The 25,334-nt window shown below is 35.3% G+C and overlaps 1 protein-coding gene and 1 long non-coding RNA gene across 3 annotated transcripts; both read right to left on the bottom strand.

Annotated features, from left to right (window-relative positions):
- Positions 1-915: 915 nt before the first annotated feature.
- Positions 916-24,314, bottom strand: LOC115884967. 2 transcript variants are annotated; one of them, XM_030903691.1, is made up of 16 exons: positions 24,050-24,314; positions 19,101-19,337; positions 17,013-17,507; positions 15,912-16,545; positions 15,556-15,855; positions 15,141-15,494; positions 14,892-15,077; positions 13,727-14,033; positions 13,115-13,497; positions 11,250-11,525; positions 10,910-11,158; positions 9,206-9,562; positions 7,936-8,243; positions 6,066-6,256; positions 5,454-5,903; positions 916-4,878 (listed from the first exon to the last, which is right to left on the bottom strand). In XM_030903691.1, exons 2-16 carry the CDS (start codon positions 19,208-19,210, stop codon positions 4,844-4,846), a joined length of 4,635 nt encoding a protein of 1,544 aa, XP_030759551.1. In that variant the 5' UTR covers positions 19,211-19,337; positions 24,050-24,314; the 3' UTR covers positions 916-4,843. The 2 variants fall into 2 exon arrangements, with proteins under 2 accessions (XP_030759551.1, XP_030759552.1); XM_030903692.1 differs by lacking the exon at positions 24,050-24,314 and adding an exon at positions 23,926-24,042.
- Positions 24,315-24,464: 150 nt separating this feature from the next.
- On the bottom strand, positions 24,465-25,139 carry LOC115884966. The gene is made up of 3 exons (XR_004050654.1): positions 25,074-25,139; positions 24,720-24,909; positions 24,465-24,649 (listed from the first exon to the last, which is right to left on the bottom strand). It is a non-coding gene; the product is annotated as an uncharacterized LOC115884966 (long non-coding RNA).
- Between the last annotated feature and the right edge of the window lie 195 nt (positions 25,140-25,334).

Raw genomic sequence — 25,334 nt, 5'->3', positions numbered from 1 at the left:
CAGCTCGCAGAGGAAAACTTTGGGCAGCTTATGCACTAACAACTGCGATTCTGGGGGCTTCATGCTTCCAAATTTTCCACATCAACAAAAAGAAGAGAATATTCAAGGACTTTTACGAGTAAAATATTAGAAAAATTTAATTTGATTTGGTTTAAAAATGATTATTTTTAGCAACTATGATATCGACCAGGAATGTGAAAACATCCGAGCAAAAGGTTTATTTGATTCGTGTTAAGATTTTTAAATTAAATTTAGAATAGTTAACACAATGTGTTATTTAAAATATTTTCTATAAAATATAGAATATAAATTGTAAAATATTGTTTCATTGTGGTTTTTGTTAAAACATTCGCAAAAATTTGCAAATTTCAGAACAATTGATTATTTATATTTCCATCCTGGCTTTTTCTCTCCCTGCCGGAGAAGAGGTGAGAGGTTCTCGCTCCCTCTCTTGCCCTTTGATGGAGATGAGTCAGGTTATTTCTTGGTTTCTGGTTGTGAATCAGTGGGCTCTGACTCGGTTGGCTAGATTTTGCCACGCCCACTCGGTGCCACGCAATGGTTAGCGAAACGCGTGTCCAGTGTAAAAGTAAAAGTGTTTTGGTGTATTGTGGTGATTTAGTGTTTTTATTTTGCTAGATAAAGCATATAAATAAATATTATGATTAGCATAAAAACTAGATAAGACTTTGTAGTAAAAACAGTATAGTTTGTCTGAAGTCAGTTGGAATAGATTGGGACTCTTAATTTCAGCACTGTATTTCTCGGCATCGTCGGGGCCAAGGAGTTAAGAGTCTCTACTACTTCCAATTGACTTCGGAAATACTATACATAAGCTTTTTCTTGCGGAAGCTGCGCCTAGTCTCCTTCGGAACCGCTACTGGATAATATACAGGAAGAATAAATCAAACAAAATTCTTTTTTAAATATCAGGGTATTTCTATTTAACAATGTATATTTTTATATTCAACCTGTCCACAATCTACAAGTAAGAACATTAGCGCTTGAATAACAATGTATTTTACGTAAAACGTACAGTAATCGCACGCCATCTAGCAACAAAAAAACTTTTAAATTCCGAATTAATACAAATTCCATTACTGTTTTTCCTTAGTTCGCCCAACAACCGCTAGATGGAGACACTGTAACCGAAAACAGCGACACGTATACGACGTGACGTCACCACTGTTATTAGATAATGTGTGTGAAACAAATTACAACTAAGAATAATAATAATAGTATAAAAAGAAAAACAATAAATGTTATAACAACGAGTTTGTACATAACGCCTATAAAAAGAGTTTTTATCTATATATTCCCATAAAACAGGATTCGATAAAATCATTGTAAAGTCATTTTTATATACAGGGGTTTTCACGCAAAACTGCCGCATTAAAAGATTTGAATGATTAAGGTTATTTCCAGGTTTTCTTCCTTTCCATATTATTTCCCACTTACTGGCATTTCTCGTTTAACCGGAAGTTGCTGTAAATTTGCTTATTTTAAATAGAACACCATATATATTTTGTTAGTAACACAAAAAAGTAGTTCAAATGTATCAAGTCGCAAAATTAAGTGATTTTCGATTAGAATGTATACGAGAGTGTTTAAGTCTCGTTAAAGAATAAAATAAAGAAGTAGTTCAAACGTATCAGATTTTTGTATTGACATGTTGTATTTGACGCTGACACTACAAATTTGTTCTTTTAGAAAAGGTTTCGCTAAGATCTCTCAAGAAATTAGTTCAAATGTAGCATGACCCAAAATTAAGTTTTTTGTTCAGAATATATATGGAAGTGTTTTAAAATTTCATTTAAACCATAAAATGAAGTAGTTCAAATATACAAAGTAGCAAAAATATCTCGTTAAAGTGCCAGAAATTGGAAAATATTTTATAAAGTACATCTAGTACTAACCTTAACTCAAAACCTTCGAATTTGTATCTAAATTAAATGGTAAAAATCTCTTGATGAACCAGCTGCTTAAAAAACGATGTATAGTGTTCAGGTAGTGTTATAATAAATAAGTTTGTAAAAGAAATTCAGTTAATGATTATGATTTCAAAGAGCCTTTTTTTAGGGAACACACCTGGCAACGTCGCATCTTTTTTACATAAAATACACTTTTTTCAAACAAAATTATTAATAAAAAAAGAAAAAAATAAGACTTAAACTTACGTAATGTATAATATATTATATTATGCCAAGGGGATAGTTCTGTATGTAAAATACCACATGTACAATATTTTTCTTTCTTATTTAGATTTAATAATATACACTTTCTTAAAAATTTTATTTTCACCTAAAGCACTATAGCTCTTCGCTTATTTATAACTAATATTTATATTATATACAAAAAAAAAGAAGAGACAAAAAAATAATAAAGAAAAACAAATTATCTGAATTCCGCCTAAAAAAACTATATACAGGGTCGTTAAAAATATACCTCAATGTTCTTTTTTTTTCAAAATAATTGATTCAACGTACGGAAACTTTTTTTGAAATTGACGCTGTTTTAACGAAAAAATTCATCACTCATTATAGCCAAAAAAAACAATATATAACAAATATAACACTTGATTTTTGCACTTAAAGAATTATATACCATCTATGTATGTATATAAATATTTAATAAAAATATTGCTGGGTGTATATAATAGCCTAATAAAAAGTAAAATAAAAATAAAATAAAACAAAAATGAAAATTCTAAAATTTCTCTAAACATAGTAAAGTCAGTCCTTATGTAAGAAAAAAATTAATAAATAAAATAATAAACAGATTATTTTATACAGATATTTTTAATAAGGATTTCTGTAGTGTAGAAAAGTATAAATCACAGGTTCTATCAAGTTGATGACTAAATCACAGCATAAAATATGACATTAATATTTTGTATACATTTTTTTAAATTAGATTAGGTATCAAAAAAAAATAGTTCAAATGTATAGAGTCTCAAAATGTATAGAGTCTCAAATGTATAGAGTCTCACTTAATAGTAGTCTCTCAAATGTATAGAGTCTCACTTAATAGTGAGCTTCAATCAGAATATCTGTGAGACTGTTTAAAAGTTTCTTTAAAGCAACAAATAAAGACGTAGTTCAAATGTACCGTCTCACAAAATTAAGTTTTAGTATAGTATATATTTTATTTAATCTAAATCAAAAATTTTAGAAAATATTCATAAATATTTATAAAAAAATATTTTTGAGTTTTTAACATTCTAGTCTTTATACTGTGATTTAAATTAAAAAAAAAATTGATTGTTTTAAAGTTTCAAGCAAGAACTGTCGAAAATTTATTCGAAATAAATCACAAAAAATCGATATAAATTCAACAAACAATAGCAAACAAAAGAGAACTAAAATTACTGTAATTTTTTATATAGACCCTTCATATTCCCTGTTACCCGATCAACTTTTTTTAGAAAAAAATATAAAATAAAAAAATCGCAGCATCCATTTTCATACTTCGCTTTTCACACGCTTGATCACACATCACAGTGAGTTAAAACAGGCCAATTTCACATAACCTCGTCTCCGCCAATAGCGTAGTATCACAATCTATACAAAATATACCGAAGAGTGGGGATTTATTTTATTTTACCGTATTTCTAACCACAAAACCGCCCGAAATTAAAGCAAACCAACGATTTTCTGTACAAAACCTTTTTATCTAAATATATTTCACATCCTAACCTCAATCTTATCTCTATCCAACCATTCTTGAAGGCTTTTAAATTCTGAACACTAAGTTATTTAGTATACTTACACGATTATTATTATTTATTTATATTTTGTTTTTTTTTGTTTATTTAGTTAATATACACAATAGTGAAGGCACATTGGGAAGTTTTAGTGGTTTCTTGTACGCTTACTACACATGTCCGGGCTAGAGCAAAATATATAAACGCGTTTATAAAAGAAGCTGCTTGAATTACGGAGGTGACGTAGGCGGTCGAAGTAGGCCCGTCAAAAAAGTAGTCCAAATGTAGCATGTTTTAAAACTATTTTTTTTTCACTCAGAATATATATGGGCCAGTTCGTTTAAAGCAAAAGTAAAGAAGTAATTCAAATATACAAAGTCGCAAAATTGTTTTTTTTTTTCGCTTAGAATATATATATGGGAGTGTTTAAAAGTATGTTTAAAGCACAAAGTATAAAGTAGTTCAAATGTAACATGCCCCAAAATCAAGATTTTTTGATAAAAATCTATATGGGACTGTTTAAAATTCACAAATTTCACAAAACCGCAAATTTATTCTTTCTCTCTTAGAATATATGTGTTGAAAAGTTACTAACTAAAAAAGTAATTCAAATGGACCAAGTCTATAAAAGTTAATTTTAAGACGATATCAAAACTGACAGCATCACAATATTTTTCAGAAAAAGAAAGTAAAGAGTAGATCAAATGTACCGTCGTCGTAACCTACTTCGACTAGCCACCTCCACCCTAAAAACTGAAAAAGGCCTTTGTAAAGAAAACCGTCGATTAAGTTACTTCACAAACTCTCGCACCACTTTCAATCATCGTCATCATCCTCATCCTGACTACCGAACGACGACGAGCTGAAGCTAGCCATCGAACTGCTGTCCTCGGCCTCGATTTCCTCCTCTTCCGATTCAAGCTCAACTTCATCGTCGCTAGACATTGTGGTGGTGGTTGTTGTTATTGAATTATTGCTGCTCAACTCCTCCTCCTCGTCGTCGATATCGTCGCAGTCGCTCAAAGGGGCGGCGGCGGCAGGGCGGTGGAAGGGCGGGCCGTAGATGGGCGGCGCGGGCGGTAGGTAGAGGCGGTAGCGGCGGTGGCTGACCTCCGCGATCGGCCAGCCCGGTCCGTGACGTCACTTGATCTCTTTTTTGCGCTTGCTCTCCACGTCTGCAACGAACAGAGCAAGAGAAAGAGAGGTTTTGGTTAGTTTAGATCGTCTACAAAAATAGAAACTTGTAATAAAGCGTAATAGACTCAAAAAAAATTAAAAAAATATCAATAGTGAAAAGTTATTAAGGAAGTCAACAGTTGGGGCCAGAGTTGAGTAACGACACGTACAAAATTAATTTTCTACGGGTATGTAGAAAATGTAGAATATTAAGTAGAAAATGTATAAAATCCAAGTACGTGTACACAATTAATTTAGTATATTTAAAGCCGTTTTTTTCCCTTTAAAAGTTTCTTCCTGGAAATTTTCGTTAAATTCTATTAATGTTAAGTAAAAACTATAATACGTGTGTGCGTGCTAACTCTATTCTATAACGGCACCGGTAACGGCGCTAACTCCCTATTCATTGACAGGCGGCCGGCGCAATTCGACCCGTCAAGCAACTGCGGGACTTCACAGAAAGCAATTTTCAAAGTAACCGTCGTTATGTTCTGTGTGAGTTATTTATTTCGGGGAATACATAGAAACGAATTATATGAAGAAATAAACAGAGGGAAAAAAGCATTAACCTTACCGGCACTCCTCGTTTTCCTCCTCAACGCAGCCTCGGCCTCCGCGTTACTGTGAGTAGTGATATTATGCGCGACAGCTTGCTGCTGCGCAGCCTGATTTAGCTGAGCCCCTTTCTCTCTACTTCGCGTGTTCTGCGCGGGCTGTTGCAGCTGCTGCTTCTCCTCCTTCAGTAAATGTCCCGCCCTCGCCGACCTCCTCGTATTGGTCTTATTATTAACCGTAACAGGAGCTGACACCGTTTGATTCATGACGGGGGTCACTGGAACTACTTTCGGTGTTTTGGAGGCGGTTTTCGGGGCCGTTTTGCGCAGCTTTTCGATCAGAGGCTCGTCGCTGTCCGAGCTTTCGTCCTGCTGGCCCGATTGGCCGCCCGTTTTGGCGTTGTTCTTTTTGCCGACAGCCAGGGAGGTGTTGGAGGTGGGGGGTGGTCGTTTACCCATCTCTGAAGCTTCTAAAAATCGCACAAATAAAAAATATACGCAATGATTTTTAAAGAACTACAAGTTTTTTTTACAAAAAAATGACAATTTTCGGGAGCTATTTTAACACTTGTTTGTACTGCGTGTTCTATTAGTAGTGAAGTTATTAGAAAAATAAAATAAATAATATTTACCTGAACCTTTCCTAGGTCGTTTCCTAGTCTCTTCCAAGCTATGGTTAGAACTGTCACTCTCGTTTCTTTTTCTTTTCGCCGCGGAGATGGTATTGACCTGCGCAGTTTTATTGCTGCCGCTCTTATTCGGTACGGGAGAACTCAATTCGGGACTACCCAGCTTGCTCAATGCTCTCGTTCTCACAGACGATCTTAAAAAGGACAAAAAAGTATATAAAACACCATTTACTATCAAATCTAGTAGTTGTTTAAATTAATAAAGTAGTTGAAATACTTGATCTTAAAAATAAAAAAAGGGGAAGTAGTTCAAATTTCCTCCTTCTAAAAGACGAATAGTTACGGTAATGACAAAAAACATTTTCCGATGCACGTCATCAATTATATCAAAATTGGCACTAAAGCCTATAAATCTGACTAAATTAAATTTTGACAAAAATGCTTAAATTTATTGTTTAATTTAAGATACCGAGGAGCTCTTCATTTTACTTTGTAGAGCAAATGATTGTTTATTTACATTAAAGCGGCAAAAATTAGTTTATACCAAATTTTATTATCGCTGTGTTGGTCACACTGCGCCGCGTTCAGCAATTTTGTCGTTTATTATTTGACAATTATCATAATGTCAGTCATTATTTTGTATAATATCGTGTTGTTGAATCTTTGTGAGTAATTCCAGTTTTTTGCATATTTTCAGATTTTTTTTTAAATTGTACTTTTAAGCACAAACAGTTTTTTTAAGAATTAAATTTTCGAGTTTTTGTATTGCATTTCTTGAAATCGTGTGTTGAAATTATGTTGAAGCATTTAAACTAAAACAGTTGAAGCAAACAGCTTGTAGCTTCCCTGATGAACTATTATGAACGAGAACGTGACAATAAAGGTCCTTTATTATCCTTGATTGCAGCCAGAGAAGTAAGTTGATTGGTAAGCACATTATACCACTTTCAAATTTATTTCTATGATTATTAGTTTGTGCATTAAGTAAAATACGCGATAAAACAAATAAATAATAATTGTTTTATAAAATATTAATAATTATTAATTTAAAAATAAAACGTAAAAATCTTTAAAAAATGTTATAATAAATATATTGTTTCCCAATTTTACATTAAAATTCATCTCATAAATCCATCACAATCTGGCAGCGCTGTCGTCATCGCTTGTCACTCAAAGTTGATCACGTGCATCGGAAATTGTTTTGCGGTTACCTTAGTTATATAATAAATATAGTAGTGCAAAAAATAAAAAAGTAGTAGTTCAAACGTCGCCGTTTTTTAACAAGTAGTTCTATAATAAAATAGTTCAATTATACCCAATTTGACATTCTTAAAAATAAAAAAAGTAAAAGCAGTTCAAACGTCCCCCCCCCCAATCTACATATATAAAATGCTAATGTTTATCAGTGTCGTCTCTACTGAAGTAACGACTTGCTCTAGAAAGTTGCTTTTTTACCAAATATAGTTAATTGGCTCTTCTAAAAACTGTCGTCGCCGGATTTTTTGTTTTTGATTTAATTAAAAAAAATAAGCATTTTTTTCCTGATGTCGTGGCGGACGCGCCAGGCTTCAACTAGTAGCAAATAAACAAAGTAATTCAAATATACTCAATTTGACGATCTAAAATAAAAAAGTAGAAGTAATTCACACGTCGCCCTTTTTAAAAACAAGTAGTTGCATAATGAAGTAGTTCAAATAGACCAAATATGACAATCTTAAAAAATAAAAATAGCAGTAGTTCATACATCTCATTTTTAACACCAAATTGTTGGTAATAAATTATGTATTTCGATTAGACCCGATTTTATCAATACATATATCAAAAACGAAAAAAAAAAAGAGTAGTTCACACGTCCTCTCCCGGTATTTCTTACCTTGTTGCCGGACTGTGCGAACTGGGCGTACCCGCACCGTGGTGCTCGCTCGGTATCTCTATGAGTAGCTGTTCCAGCAAACTCTTTCCCTTGTTATTGACTTGCTGAGGGTGCTCCGGTACTACGGACGCGGGGCCCAAATTGCTGTCCTCGTCCTCGGTAGTGGTGAGAGCGGGGCTCTCGCTGCCGCCCCTCGAGTCGTGCCCCCCGCCCTTATCGCCAGGATTAGTGGGATAAGTGTAGAGGGCGGGAGCGACCCTGAGGGAGTGCGGGGAATTTGGTGAGGGTTGGTCGTCTTTGCTGGTGTTCTAAAAGAGGAAGAAAATTATATAATAGAAAAATAAAAATTCAAAAAGTGATACCAAGTAATGAGAAAAATTATGACTCTGTTGATGGTTAGCATAACCAAGACAATATACGGTAATCGCAAAACATTTTCCGATGCACGTCATCAATCATATCAAAAATGGACACTAAAGCGTATAAACCTGACAAAATGAAATGTTGGCAAAAATGCTTAAATTTGTTGTATAATTTAAGATACCGAGCAGCACTTCGTTTTAATGTATAGAGCAATTGATGATTGTAACAGATAATTTAGTTAGATTAAAGCTGCAAAAATTACTTTAAACCGAATTTTATTACGGCTATGTTGGTCACATTCCGCCGTGTTTAGCAACGTTGTAGTTTATTATTTAACATTTATCATGTCATTACTTTGTATAATTCCGTGTTATTGTTGAATCTTTGTGAGTAATTCTCGTTATTTGCCTATTTTCATATTATTTTTTAAAAAAATTGTACTTTTAAGCACAAACAGTTCTTTTAAGACCTAAACTTTGGAGTTTTGTATTGCATTTCTTGAAATTGTGTGTTGGAAATATGCTGAAGCAGTTGAACCAAAGAGCCTGTAGCTTCCCTGATAAACTATTTTGAACAAGGACATGACAATAAAAGTGCGTTATTACCCTTGATTGTAGTCAGAGAAGTTTGATTGGTAAGCACATGATACCACTTTCAAATCTATTTCTAAAATATTAATCAAAAAATTAAAAATAAGACATAAAAATCTTTAAAAAATGATATAATATTGTTTCCCAATTTTACATGAAGGTTCATCTCATAAATCCATCACAATCTGGCAGCGCTGTCCCCATCGCTTGTCACTCAAAGTTGACAACATGCATTGGAAATTGTTTTGCGATTACCCTAAACTTATATTAATTCAGTAAGAAAAAAAGGGGTAAGGCAAGAAAAAAAAATAACTCACCTTCAAACCTATCCCTTTACTATCCTTAAGCGCCTCCTCCTCCGTCATCTTGTCCTGCAACTGACAGGCCAGATCGCAGCACGCCTTGGAATCGCTCCTGTGCTCGCACTCGTTCTCGTTCACGTCCTCCACGGTCGTACCTCCTTGTCCCCCCTGTTGCGCGCTTCCGCCTCCTTTATTCTCGCAAGGTGTCGTGGGTTTAGAGGTGGCAGGTACGGAGGACGCGTCTAGACCTTCCATCTTAGCTAGCTGCGACTCGATGTCCAGCATGTCAGGCACTTGGTGGTGGGTCTTGGTCGTTCCCGAGGAAGGGGGTAGCACGTTGGGCAGGATGTCGCCGTGGGGGCTCTGGCTCGCCTAAAATATGAAGGAAGAAAAAGGTTGAAGGTATAGTAGAAATCAGACACAGAATTATTGGACGGGGGTTACTTAATTTTGTGAATTTTTTAGTTTATCATATTTATTAGTTTATATTGTGGTTTTGTAAGTTTTCATGGAGAATATAATTCAGGACATTTTTAGCAGATTCTGTAGAAGAAAATCATAACAGATTTGTCATATTGTGACATAATTTGTAATTGTTTGACCAGGACCGGAATATTTTAAGTTTTCGGTTAATTTAGTCATATAAAGCTTGATTTTCACGTGTCCGTTATACGTTGATACGATGGTCCGACGGCGCTGTGAGTGGTCACAGCGTTTTCGCCGCCACTTTTCATCCGTAAATTTTTTACTTCAGCCCGTCAACGGAGAAAGATCGTACGATAACGGACGTTTTGACACTTTTTTGACAAATTTAATCTAACCTTAATAAAAATATAATAGTACAAGAGCTAGCACCGTCGCGTCGGGACAACGATAATTTTAAATAAACTGGGGTGGAACTCTGTAACTAAATAGCGATCTGTAGCGATAAAGAATACTGTCGCTTGCCGTTGAGTTTCTACGGCCAAAGTCAGTATACTTCATCGCTACCGATCGCTATTTAGTTACAGAGTTCTATCCATGGTTCTTTAATATATCTTTTGCTACGTTCTCCTGACCAAAGCTGGTAGACTACTGCGCATCACATCTGTACAAGGTATCCAATTTTCGTGTTTTTTTGGGGGGATTTCCCGTTTATGCGTAGAGATACAATGATGCGATTTTAACATTACTTTACTTGCTTTTTTATGAAACTAAATATGCTACACATATGTTTGGCACAGCCTTCTTAGTTCCTGAAATACAGGACAAATTTGTAATGCGCAGTAGTAAACAGATGTTGAATACAGATAGGATGCGCAGTAGTGAACGCAACGTATACCGGCAACCAGGCGATCCGCACTCTGTTTAGAAGAGCATCGAAAAAATATATTAAAAAACAGCTTTCTTAAAATTCTCTCTCGAAAACGTTGCTAGCTCTTAGCCTACAAGTAAAACAGCGAAATTATTATAGAAATGAAAATATAAAATGACACAAATCACAAGCAAATCGTATATCCGATGAACGGAAGCATGAAAATGCAATAAAATTAATATTGTATCATCATATCGTCGGACAACGGATACATGAAAATCAAGCTTAAATCATATAAATTATTCAAAATGAACAACTTGCTTCATATTAAAGGGTGCTTGAAAATGTTTCAAATAAGTTTTTCTGTCAAATAAAACAGGGAAATGTTGTCGACGATACGACACACGGTATATGGCCGTATTTACCTGATTGGGGCTCTTCTCGCTGAGCGCGTCCATGCTCTCTATGCCGCTGTCTTCCCCCTGACCCCCATTACTGCCCGAATTGGGCGACCTGTTCCCCCCCGCAGTCGTAGTCACTATGGCGTTGAGCTGTTTCTCTTGCAGCGCCTCCGCCACTGAAGTTTTCCTATCGGGCACGTTGCACTTGTCAGGTTCGGGCGTTTTTTCTTTCGTCGTCTGTGACGTCACCGCGTTTAAAGGGTTCTTCGACATCTGAAAAAACGCCAAAAAACAGTTAAAAACATTAAAACATTTCCTAGACCAAACTAAAAAAAGAATAAAAATAATAATTGTATTTTCTGACCTTATCAGGTGTTATAACGGGCCTAGCACATCCCGAATCGGTCATAGCGTGCCCAACAATTTCCACAGTTCGGTGAGGAGGCCTAGGGACCCCTTTTTCGCCTATCACGCCCTCCATGAGACTCTGTTTGATCTTGGCCTCCATGTCTACGTCACTGGCTGTCGGCAACGTCACCGATGACGATTTTTGCAGCGATTTTTCCTGGTTTTTCGTGGTGACGGCCGCGTATAACTTCCGGTTCAGGTCTTTCACTTTAAAGCTTTCCTTAATTTTTATCTAAATATGACATAAATAAACCTAGTTAAACGCTGATCCATTATTTGTACTAAGACTGTTTACAGTCACCAGAAAATTTTATTTTAACATGTTAATTAGAGTTTTTATGACGAGTAGTTCAAATGAACTTTCATAAATATCCAGCTAAAATTCCATAAGTTTTTGTTATAAATAGCTGTAACTATTGTTTCTTGAATTATTCAAAAAATTCAGTAGTGTAAATGAACTTTAATAATTTTCCAACTAAATAAAAAAAACAATTTAAAATTAATAGATGTAACGATAATATCGAAGGTTAAAATTCTTCAAAATAAAATAGTTCAAATCAGTGTGCAAAAAAATCATGATTTTTTTTATTTTAATCAATATTTTCTATTTAAAGTCCTATCCTAAATGACTAAATTTTTGTAACTCTGCCCGATATTGTCAATATTAACATTTCTACGGCGTGGCGAGTGTCGTTTTTCCACATCCGACATCGATATATTTTATTCTGTAAAATTTGCCGATGCCCCTATTTCCACAAAAAAAATCGGCCGCTTAGATTAAAGGGATTTTTTTGGAAAGAGTCATGACTGTATTAAGTCGAGAACAAAATTAGTACCATCTAATGTTCAAAGTGCAAAGTATTTATTACAGGACAAAATGTCGGTAGAAATTTGGAATGAACTAGAAGATAAATTAGGGAAAGGCGGAAGTTAGCGTGGTCAACATTCAGCTGTTTCAAAAAAGGTATAAAACAGCTATATTTACTCCAGCTTAACTTTTGACATTGATCAGTCCTCGGGAATAAAAATATAACCTGACATCAGAAGAAACTAGTCCTGCACTAGAGTTTACGAATGAAATTGTATTCAAATAATAGAATAGACATTAGAGATATGTGTAATATGTTATATCTTTTACAATTATTTGTCGATCTAGTAAAGTATATAAACGTTACAACAGCAAGTGTAACTTTGTATTTATTTGATGAATATATATAGGGTATATTTGATATAGGAATACTTTTTTATAGCTTTAGAGGAAAAAATTTTAAATTTTTTACAGTTATCTTTCTATTTATCATAAGTTTTTAAACAAGTTGATTTTTTTTATTTAAATCCATGATTAAAATAAAAAAAATCCGTTGATTTGAATCAAGTTGACTTAAATCATTGCACCCTGGTTCAAATAAACTTTCATAAATTTAATATCCTTATAGTGTCACATAGGTATTTCGAAATTAATAAAACCTTAATAATAAGTCTTGATATTAATAGTTCAAATGTAACCTCAACATTTACTATCATTTTAAATTTTTTGATATTAGTAGTTCGAATATACCGTCCTCTAATATCATCTAAAACGCATTAATTCCGAATTAAGAATAGAGATATCGAAACTCACAATTACAGTTAATATTTGCAAATTTTTGAGATTAGTAGTTCAATTAAACTTTCTTTTAAAAATCATCTAAATGTCGCCAGTTTGAATTCAAAATAGCTATAACTAATAATACTTGTATAATTACTCGAAAACCTCCGAGTAGTTCAAACAAACCACGATCAACTTTCGTCAAAACAGAAAGATATAGACCGGCACATTACCTTATCTTTCCGGGGCTTCTGCGGCAACACGCCCACCGTCCCCACGTTTGTAGACCCCGGCACAGTCGGCGTTTCGTCGTCTTTCAATCTCTCGCCCTCAGACTGACTCAGCCGCCGCCTTTTCTCGTCACCAGTCAGCGCTCCGTTGGCGTCGTGTTTCCGGCCCCCCGCCTGGCCCCCCAACCGAGCCAGTTCCGAGTCGGAGCCCCTCCGTTCCTTCTGCTTGTCCTTGTAGTGGTTGTGGAGGGCAAACTTGACCGGATCGTCGGAAAGGGCGGACAGGAGTTCTCTGTGGTCGTGATTCGATTTCGTCTTCTTGGTTTTCTTGTGTGTGTTGTCCGAGCCTGCGGTAGTGTCCGTGGATTGGTGGTCGTCTTCGTTACCTATTTTAAATGAAAAATAGTTAGATAACTTTTCGTAGTTCAAATGTATCTTTGTCTAAAAACATCAAGAACGTTATAAGTTGTATTGGAAAATAGCTATAACTAAGTCACGTAAATTATTACTGAAAAATCCCTAATGTAGTTCAAATGAACCATCATCAATTTTAATGACAACATCACATATATGTGGTTTCAAATAAAAATTTAACAATTTGACACGATTCCTTACCTGTACCAGCAGCCTCTCTAGCCTTGGCCTGCATCTTCCTCACTTTTTTCGCCGAACTACCCTCACTGGACTTGCTCTTGTTCTTGATAACCGCCGAATTCCTTCCCCTGAGCGAAATATGCAAGGGCGGTACCCTCAATTCCTCCACTCCGCCCGGAGTACTGCTCGACGATAGGGTCGTTTGAACTATCGAGGCCGCGGCCTTTTTCGGCTGTTGTGTGTTCACGAAACTAATGTCCACCTTGTAGGCGGGGTTCACGGGTTCGGATTTTTCCAGTTTCAGACGAAGTTTGATCTTTTCATTGGGCTGTATAAAAAAAATAAATTATAATTATATGACCACTGTGACGTCATGCGGGAGAGATCAGGCCTTTGTTTTAGTACATATGCAAATAAATTTTACCTTTGGGCCGTGAATGAAAATAAATTATACTTATGCTGATAGAAGAAACATCTAAATCATAATTCTGAATTAAAAATAGCTGTAATAATAGTTACATGTATTACTTGAAAAACCCTGAATAATTCAAACGAAGTTTCATCAACATCTTTAGTGTCATAATTCAAAAGAATCATTAGAAAACTCTCGATCTTAATAGTTCAAATGTACCTTCCCCTGAAATCATCCACAATGCCTTAATTCTAAATTAAAGATAAATTAAGATACCTAAACTCATTATAACAATTAATATTAATAGCTGAAATAAACTTTCATCTAGAAAACATCTAAATCGTAATTTTGAATTAAAAATAGCTGTAATAATAGTTACATGTATTACTTGAAACGCCCTGAGTAATTCACGAACGAAGTTTCATCAACATCCGTATAGTGCCATAATTCAAAAGAATCATTAGAAAAATCTCGATCTTAATAGTTCAAACGAATCTCTCCCTGAAATCATCTGAAATGTCTTAATTCCAAAGAAACTAACTCACTATTACAATTGTAACTATTAGTAGTTCAAATAAACTTTAGTCAAAAATCATCTAAATGATATAATTTGAATTAAAATAGCTGTAAATATAGTTATATGCATAATTTAATCAAAAATCCATGAGTAGTTTAAATAAATGACAATTATGACCACTGATGTGACGTCACGGGAGAAGACAGCGGCTCAGGCCTTTGTTTTAAGGCGGTATTGACCTAAAGTGGGAAAATTACCTTTAAAGCTGGCGAATCCCGACCCTCTCTGCGCGATTTCGCGTTTTTCACTCTCGGATGTTTGTTGCCATCGTTACTAGATCGCGTTTCGCTGTCACTCTGATCTGTGGTAGTGTCAGGTCTGGTGGTGGAATTTGTATCTTCGTCGGAGAGCCCCAATGGAGAAGGTAGGTCGGTAAAAACGTCCTGAAAACAAGAAAATTTAACATCAAAATTCATAAAAACCTTAACAAAAATCAATAAGTTTACCTTAACATCCTCTGCATCACTCTCTTCACTGGAATGAGGCTCCAATTCGCCCGTCAAAGGATTTATAAGGAATTTTCTTCCATCAGCATCGGTGGTACCATTCTCCGTAGCACTAGAGCCCGATTGGGGCCCACCAAGAAGCTCCAACTCGCTGAGTTCGGGCAATGGACTGTGCCCCAACGCCGGAAGCAAATCATCCAGCTCGTCGGGTTTTAGATCGGTTAAGGAAGGTGTCAGGTCGAGCAGCGTTGCCGGATTCGACACGATGGACTCCCAATGCGGTCTGGATGAAACGGCAACGCTGTACGGAGGCGGCGAAGGTAAAGGTTTGGCGGTAGAAGTTTGAGGAACAATCTGAAATAAATAAATAAATTAATCAGTATTTTTTTCTCATGATATCAAATTTATTATATACCTGGTGGTTCAAAATATCGTGTATTTGATGTTGATGTTGCTGCTGTTGTTGTCCCAAGCCCAAACTCATGCCGGCACTGATTGTAGGGGGCGTTCCGATCAGCGCACTGTTGCCGTTCTGCGCCATTTTCATGGTGTGCTGTTGCGCGATCTGCCTGTTTGGCGCGAAAGCTACGGATTTCTGTAAAGTACCGCCGTACTGAGACTGAAGGAGGTTCGGTGTTGGTGTCGGTGGAGTTCTTTGCTGTAAAGATTGCGGATGGGAATGAAGAGGTACGGTTGATTGTAAAGGTTTATTCAACTGAAAATAATAAAAAATTAAATATGAAAAAAAAATAAATAAATAAAAATTCTTACCGCTATTATGCTGCCCTGAGGTGTCCTCTGATAATGCACCCTACCCCCTTGCTGTTGTTGCTCTTGCTGACCGCCTCTCCCCACGCCAAACCCTCCAACCACCTGCTGTGGAGGAGCGTTATTGCTCGTAGCTCCTCCCACCGCGTTCGTGCTCATAAAGGCGCTTGGTGAACTACCGCTGCTGCTGCTAAGGCTACTACTATTACTACTACCGTTACTACTATTATTGTTGTTGTTGCTCATATTCACTAGCACGTTAGCGGCTTGAGACGACGTCGACGTCACTGGTGCAGTCTTTAAACATCCCGAAGAACTCAAACTCAAAGAAGAACCCTGCTGTTGAGGCAGAGGTGGCGGTCTCATAGGTTTCCCGGGCGTCGCTGCCTGGTCGTTTTGAAGCAGATTGACCAAGAGGGGGCTGGATATGGTGACGGGAGGCGTGGCTTGCGCCGCGGGCGAAGCGGAGGGAGGGGGCGTGTTCCGCACGACGGAGGGGAGAGTGGGCGTGGACGAGGAAGGCCGCCGCACGCCGGGGTAGGGCGGGGGCAAGAGAGGCGGCGCTTCCAGGGGGCGGGGTTTGGGAGGTTGGGGGGTGGGGCTGCCAGTGGTAGTTGAATTGTTGCCGCTGCTTTGGCTGGAATAGGAAAAAAAAATAAAAATTTGTAGTAAACCTATTAACAGTTTGGTACATCACTATTTAGGAACAAGAAAGATATACATAGATGTGTATTAAGTTTCATAAAGATATCTATAATAAAATCAGTTATTGTGAAAAAATTTTTTTTTAGAAAATTTTACCACACTGTATTTCAGAAATTAAGATGTTTAGGACATACATTCATATGAAGTTTTTCTCTTAGAATAGGACCAAAAATCACTCCTTTAAATATTAGCATGTCATTGAGGAACACCCTGTATTAATAAAATATACAGGGTAGTTGTTCTATGTCCACGGAATATTAGGACACCCCATATACATAACAATAGAACCCCATATACATAACAATTAGAAATTGTTCTCTAATTCAAAAAGTATAGTAATATATTGTAAATTATAAATATTTTTTATATGTAATAAGCTTGTTAAAGTATGGTCTTTACCTGTGAATGGCCTGGTTCATGCTGGCAAACGGAAACGGCCCCGCGTAGGGCGGTTTATTCGTCAGACTACCCTCACCAATCGAACCAGCCCCTGTAGCCCCCACCACTGTTTGGGGCACTTGAACTCCGTTCCCCTGCGGCACCGGTACCACCGAATCCTGCGGACACACCACGTTCGGCGACTTGAACGCTGCGGTCGTCGCAGTGGCTGGACTCGTTCCCCCTCCATCTTGCGGCCTGGGCGGGGCTGCTGCCGCTGCGGGAGCGGCTAAGGCGTGGGTGTGGCCCTGAGGGGGCGCGAGCTTGAGCTGGAGCGCGCCCTCGCCGTCGAGTTGCACGCCCAGGATGCCGAGGGCGCTCAGCTCGTGGGCGCCGCGCTGGGCGAGCTGCCGGAGGCGCAGCGCGGCGTCGCGCGGCACCGACAGCGTCACGCGCACCGAGTTCCACGGCTCCAGTTTGCGGACTTTCACCGGCACGCCCAACAGATCATCCAACCTACCGGAAAAAAATAAGCAGATTTATTAAAAAGAAACCAGAAACGTACGATTTTTCTTTAGTGACGAGTAGTTCAAATGAACTTTCATAAATATGGAGCTAAAGTACCAGGATTTTTAATTATAAAAATCTGTAACTATTGTCTCTCAAATTATTCAAAACATTAATTAATTAGAATGAATATTAATAAATTTTCAGTCAAATAAAAAAGGAACAGAAGACGGCTTAAACCAGATGTAACTTTAGTAACGTAGACTAATATTCAATAAACATAGATTAGTTCAAATAAACTTTCATCATATGCGTATTAGGGTGTACCAAAAAAAAAATATTTTTTTTCTTTTTAGTTACCGTGAAAATATTGTTCAGGATGATGGAAAAAAAATTCTGGTAAAGTTTGAACTTTTATAATAAGAGATACTAATAGTTCAAATGTACCTTCCACTGAAATCATCCAAAATGCAAAAATTCCGAATCAAAAATAAATAGACACCCAAACGCACAACTACAATTATTTGCGAAGTCTCGATATCAGTAGTTCAAATAAACTTTCATCTAAAAATGATCTAATTGTAACAATTTTGAATTAAATGACGTGTAAATTAAAATGAATTTAATGTGTAATTATTTAAAAAAACACCAAGTAGTTCAAATTAACCATGATCAATTTTCGTCTAAATGGAATATACCGGGTGCGTCTCAAAAGCTCACCCCTATAACTTTTTTTATTTTTCAGTTAAAAAACGAGATTTGGTATGCTAGTACATGACATAAATTAGGATTGATTGATGTATTCAATTGTTTTTGGTCACTTCCGGTTTCACCGGAAATGACTACAACTTTTGATAAAATGGCACCCTCGGTATTTTTTTACTTTATTCAATAGAAAATAATATTCTCAATAGAATGACATATCATATGTCAATTTTGACATTTTTGCATATGGTTTATTTAAAATTATACCTTGCGGTTTGTAACGAAAATTTTACTCGAAATACCAAGTGTGTGGTATCAAAGTATTCGTAAAAAATGCTTTTTTCAAATATGCTAATGAGCCACCATTGTTCCATTTGAAAAAATTGAGATATGATTAAAAATACGATTTGAACATTTTCTAACTGGCCAGGATAAGACACTAAAAACATTAGAAGATCAAATCTATTTTTCCGAGGCTCTTTGATTAAGAATTAGTGTTTTAACATGGCACTCTAGATTGAATTGTAAAATACAATTTTTTATTAAGCGATAATGTCAAAAGTTGACATATGATATGTCATTCTATTCAGAATGTAATTTTCTATCGAATAAAGTAAGAAAATACCGAGGGTGTCATTTAAAAATCAAAAGTTGTAGTCATTTCCGGTGAAACCGGAAGTGACCAAAAACAATTGAATACATCAATCAATCCTAATTTATGTCATATACTAACATACCAAATCTCGTTTTTTATCTGAAAAAATAAGAGTTATAAAGGTGAACCACTTTCGAGACGTACCCGGTACAGAACCACCACCATGTTTCTTTATTATTATTCTTTATATTTTTTGTATAAGGTAGAGTTATACAATAGAAAAAAGCCGGTGTGTCTCTCACCTATCGACAACTGGCTGAAGCTTGCGGGGATACCCGGTATGGCCGAGTGTCCCCTCGCTGACAAAGACGAGGTCCTTCGCTGCTGCTGATGCGCAGTGGTCCTCGCCCATCTATTTCCTGGGCGACTTGGGCTGCGCAGACTCGAGGCGTCTGCAGCAAATGGGGCCCCTGGGAGGGGCGCTCCCGCTTGCGAAGGTAGAGGGGGCCATCCAGAAGTAGAAGTCTCGTTCAATCACCCTGAGAGTGAAGAAAAATGCCGTTATTGCTATGGAATGAATTCTTTTCCAATAAAAAAATACGAAAAAATCGTGTTATAGCCTTTTCAAAAAATAGGGGGCAGATTTTTTCGAGAAAAAAATTATGAAAACGATGGGCTACATGATGTACGTTAGTAGCGTCTATGTTATACAGTACCAGTAGGATTACAGTAATAAATATATACATATAAATACATATAAATATATACAGTACCCTAAGCTTTAATCATTCTTTCCTGACAGGTAAACCATTATGTCTACAGTATGTCCCCGGATTGTTTACAATAGGAAAACTTTTTTATTATTGACATTTTGAGAATACATTCTACATAAAAAATTTTGCTTGTTCTATATTGGTTAATCCCAAGAACAGTTAAGCTAAGTAATTAGTTTACCGTTCTTGGGTTAATCCCATTTATACTGTTTCAAATTTCCATACCGTTTTAGAAGAAATATAAAAAAAACAAGAAAATATGGTTGAATTTTTTTCCTAAAATTCCTAAAAATCAAAGAAAAGAATGAATTTTACCCAAAATGTCAATAATAAAAAAAAATTCCTCTTGCAAAGACAATCCGGGAACATACTGTAGATGAGGCAAAGATTGAAACTTACATATTATAGAGTTTTGACTCACCCTGTACAGGGTGGGTCAAATTCGACGCTTTTAAATGGAAACATACAATATCGGTGTCTGGAGCTCAATTTTTGTCAAAAACATGATGGTGAAAACAGCATATCGATATCTGTTACCGAGTTACGGGGTGTTTTTCAAAAATATGCATTTTTAACAAATCGCTGTAACTTTTTTGCTATGGAAAATTTTGTATTTTTATGAAAACATTTCCAAAGCACCTTTTTACGTAGAATTTAATGGTTTAAGTATAATTTTTTTAAAATTAATAATTAAAGAATTATCCAGAGAAAATTTGATTTTTTATATGAGACACCCTGTATATTTTTAATTTATTGAAAATAATTTAAAATTACCTTTCCAAAAATATAACACACTTGATATTTTGCTCGATTCCTCTTCGAGATATAAAGTATATTAACATTCGTCCGCTTTAAATAAGTGGGCTTTGAACAGCACGGGCTGTAATGTAAAAAAAATTCTAGCTGTGAGTATCAATTAAAACGAAAATAATATTTGCTATGAGAGATGCAGAATTTTATAACAATTTAAAATATATTTAACCAACATCAACACATTTAAACTATATCTAATAACAATAAAAATAAATAGCAAATTAAGACATGAGATTTTGCTACAGGTGTTCGACATATCGACCGTCTTCTGTTATGGAAAAAAGGGGCAGTTTTTGAACATTTCTCGCGGAATTCATTAACTCAGTAGGGGTGAAAGATAGCCTCTCATAACTGCTAAGTAATTTTAATACTTGTCTAGATTATACGGAAGAATAAGGAACCTTTATTCTTCCGCAAATATATCCATAGGATTAGATCCACGGGTACTAAGTCAGGCGGCCTCGACGGCCATCGGCTGGGATCTTTGGGAGCTATCCAATTATTCTTGAAATTGGCTACAAAAATTTGCTGATAACTTCAGCGTTCAGAAGCGGTGCGTCGTCTTGCTGGAAAAATATGTTTTCGAGTTCCATTAAGGGCATATTATCAATAAGAGGTCCAAAGCCTACTAGTTAAAAGTGGCGAACTTTTAAAAAATCTGTATTTCGAAGGGGATTATTACAAAATATCAAGTGTGCTACATTTTTGGAAAGGTAATTTTAAATTATTTTCAGTTAATAAAAATACAGAGGGTGTCCCAAATAAAAATCTATTTTTCTGTTGATAACTCTTAAATTATTAATTTTAAAAAAATTGTACTTATCCATTAAATTCTACGTAAAAAAGTGCTTTGGAAATGTTTTCATAAAAATACAAAATTTTTCATAGCAAAAAAGTTACAGCGATTTGTTAAAAATACACATTTTTGAAAAACACCCCGTAACTCCGAAACGGTAACGGATATTGACGTGCGGTTTTCACCATCATGATTTTAATGAAAATTGGGCTCCAGACACCGATATTGTATGTTTCCATTTAAAAGCGTCGAATTTGACCCACCCTGTACATACCGTACATTCCAATTAATTTAATTCATTTTCGTCTGATTAGTTATTAAAAAGACACTGTCATAAAAAAATCAAATTACCAAAAAAAGGCGGCAAGTTAGCTTGGCAATGACGATTATAAAAAAAACGGCGGCAAAGACGGCTGGGCAATGACAATCGATAATAATTCTGGCGAGGTCAAGCTCTAGACGTTATTTACATGGCCCGTACTCCTCTCTACTTTTTAATGGCGTTTACTACCAGTTAAGAAGGTTGTAATTTATTTTAAATTGGTGGTGTAGGTAGTTTCATAAATTCAAACATCTTTTTTTGGAAATAGGTTTGTGTGTCTGGAAACTTTTTTAATCTATAAAATAGTGTTAATTTTTGATAAGTTTTATGTCAATTTTTAGTAAATGACGTCTAGAGAATGACCACGCCAAAATTATCATCGACTGTTATTCTCCAGCCATCTGACGCCGTTTTTTTCGATTCATACAGAAAAATACAATTTTGGCGTGAAAAAATGCTTGATTCACCCTAATTTCCATAAAAACATTTTAAAATGTTTCTACAATACGATTGTGTGAATATTTCATATGAAAGATTAGAGTTAAAATTTCAAATTACTGGAAACTTAAAATAAACAACGAAACACCCTGTATATTAACGATAGATGTTACTAAAAAATAAACTCCCACCCACATTAAAATAATGATGGCATCAATACACAAGTTCAAAAGAAGTATCTATTAAAAATTATAATGATGTTATACCTATGACCCCTATAATCTAAGCTTTTTATAATTCGAAATCTATTAATAAATTCGGACGCTAGGAGTTATAAAAACGTCAGGTGACGTCACTTAAAGTTAAAGAAATACATTTCTTCAACATTTCCCAATACAGTTCCTATTTCTTCTAAAAATAAAATGCCTCAGATTCTAACAAAAAAGGTCAAAAATTGATGATAATAAATAAACACAAAAATATTGATCCCATCTCATAGACAAAATTCTTATCAATGTCCACTGCAAATTTAATCAAAAATAAACAAAACATCACGAGAAGTCCATTGATGATTTTCTTAAAATTTCCACAAAAAACTTTCTTTTGATAAGACCATATTGGTCTAAATATAAATACTACTGGTCAAATTCGTGAATTAAATGTAAACACTGATAAAAAAAATAATATAAATAATCTGATATATGTAGTACCTACCTATCAAGTAATTAAAAAAATACAAAATAATTAACATTTATACGAAAGATATTAAAACAAATATATTTTTACTATTTTTAGTTGGTTTTTATTCATATATTAACTCACAAACCTTTTTTTTTTTTGGACTGATGACATTCAAAAATTGACCCCAAAACTATTTATTTTTTAATTAAAATGACAGGAAACAAACGTCAGTGTCAAATACCCTTCAGTAAGATAAGGCTTATAGTCTTTCCAGTGAGAAAATACATTATTTCGACAGACTACATCCAATATATGATGAGAGAAAAAATAATGACGGACAACTTTCATAGTCATACAGGTATTCTTTCACTGGACAGACTATGGCTGTATGTCAAACGAAGATAAAATCTATGAAATCAACTAAAACATACATAATTTTTAAGTTTTCCTTAAATAATGGATTTCTTTTGTATATCTCTAGCTGTCAATCATTGTCAAAAACTCTGATAACTGTATTTACATTAATGACATAATTGATACAATATTATTTGATGTTGATACTGTATACTATATTGAATTAAAACAGCAATTTAATTCATATTATACTCTAAAAACTAACTAAATCATCGTTAAATAAACAGAATTTGAGTATAATCAGTCACACCCTGTATATACTCACGTACACAAATTGGCGGGTAGACTATAATATAATTACTAAAAAATTAATAAAAAAGAAGCACAAAACCCTTTTCCCGGGCACAAAAGCTAGAAAAAACGTTTAAAATCGAATAAAATCAACTTAATGGTGAAATTATTGTTGTAAAAAAGGTTGTCAAGGTCTTTCGTAGGGCTCTAGCTGTCAATTTTCGTCAAGAAGTTATATCCAAGCGAAAAAACTTTCTGTAAAACGAATTTATGTTAGAAATTGGGTATTTTAAAGGAAATTTCAGAGGTTCCGCATTGAATTAGTCGGCAAAAGAACAAAAATCTCGCACATCCGTTGCATTTAGCGACTGGTCAATCGAGAGACACTGGACTCGATGTTTCCTTTTCGCGAAAAACGAATTTTCTTAAAAGGACCACCGACCCAAAACGGAAAATCGGCCCCCGAATGACGAAAACGGGGCCCCTTCATAGGGTGCATCGTCGCGAAACGTGGAAAACCCGCAAGAAAAACTCGAAATCGAAAGGACCGATCTGATCGCAGCCATTTTGTAAACCAGATGGGGGAGTGTTATTCCATGTGTTCCCAGCCCGAAATTCACTATTTACACCGCACAAAATCGCGTAAAATGTCGTTTTACCTCGATTTTTCCACGCCGGGCTTCGCTACCACCGATCGGGGAGCCCCGCAAACCCTAAATCACTCACTCGCCGTAATTTGCTTACGGCAAAGAAACATTATATATCCCATTTTTAGTGACATACTTTTGACACTGAAATTCTTGTTTGCGTGGAGGAATCCTGCTGGGCACTGGTCCAGTAGAACTTAACACTCACTAATTGCTAGATTTTCGCTTAAAAAGTACGTAAAAATACACATAATATTGTTAAAAATAATTAAACGCGTTCAACAATAACAACTTTCCGCCATAGGACGTGCGCGGTTACGGATGCGCAAATTTGACAGCCATTACGAAAATTCATGACAGTTTTGACAGGGGAACTGACTCGTAGCTGGTGGTAAAAATCGAAAATTACTAGAAAAACAGCTGACCCAGGCGGAAATTATAAAATGTAAATTTTTAGAGTTACGTTTAAAATTAAGGAAAAATAAAGGTAAAAAACCGTTTAATTCATTCATATAATCCCTCTGTTAAATTTATAAGTAATAAAATACAAAACTGGTATCACGTTTTATTTAATAACAAAAAAAACTGACTTAATTCGACATTTATGGAGATTTCTAAGTTAAAAAAGATCTAATATCATCTACTTGGAACCGTCTCTATGATAAATACTGCTTAGCAGGAATCGAATAATCCCTTTGCCCTGATCCGTTCACATTCCTGGTCAATATCGTAGGTCCTAAAAATATCAATGCATTAGTTAGATTTCCCGATATATCTAAAGAATAAAATATTTATGTTATATGTACTTGTAAAAGTCAGCGTAGGCCTTCTTCCTAGCATCGTTATACAGGAATTTCATTGCCACCCCAGCTATGGCAGCTAGGCCAACGGCAACAGCCAAGTTGACTTTGATTTGGTTCTGAAGGAGTCTTCGAAGCTGGGGTTTAGCAAGAGTAGCTACTTTGTCTCCGGCCATTTTAATCAGTTTGATTTAGCCTGCAACAGAGTATAATAAATTCACTATTATGTAACAATCACAAGTAGTTAAAAAATGTATTAGTAAATAGAGTAAAAGTTATGTGGCGGTTTGAAAATATACTTGAGATATTAATAAATTAATTAATGAAAGTTAAAATGAATAAGTTTTTCGTTTTAATTACCCAAAAAATTAATTAAAATCTAGCAGCCACAAATCCACACCACCACACAATCTACACGAAAAATGACAATCGCTGTCTTGTTCCTTCTTCTTCCTCTTTAACGATGTTCCGGCGTTAATAAAATTTTATTACATAAAGAAACATAAAAATATTGCAATACTACTGCAAATTAATACTCGTGGTTAATTAGTAAATTAAATATAGATAGAAATAATAGATAACATCTGTTTTAAAGGCTTTTAATTAAAGTTTTCGATGATT

The sequence above is a fragment of the Sitophilus oryzae genome, unplaced genomic scaffold (genome assembly GCF_002938485.1).
Source record: "Sitophilus oryzae breed Bouriz unplaced genomic scaffold, Soryzae_2.0 scaffold_358_pilon_pilon, whole genome shotgun sequence".
In the NCBI taxonomy this organism is placed as follows: Eukaryota; Metazoa; Arthropoda; class Insecta; order Coleoptera; family Curculionidae; genus Sitophilus; species Sitophilus oryzae.
This window is presented reverse-complemented; position numbering and strand designations above follow the sequence as displayed.

What these genes read in the sequence shown, in the direction of transcription:
- LOC115884967 (XM_030903691.1), bottom strand. Translation starts at nt 19,210, where the DNA reads ATGGGCGAGGACCACTGCGCATCAGCAGCAGCGAAGGACCTCGTCTTT. An exon ending in TAGAGAGGCTGCTGGTACAG is followed by an intron (nt 13,498 to 13,726) that starts GTAAGGAATCGT and finishes CATTTAAAATAG; the next exon opens with GTAACGAAGACGACCACCAA. An exon ending in GAGGAAAACGAGGAGTGCCG is followed by an intron (nt 4,879 to 5,453) that starts GTAAGGTTAATG and finishes TGTTCGTTGCAG; the next exon opens with ACGTGGAGAGCAAGCGCAAA.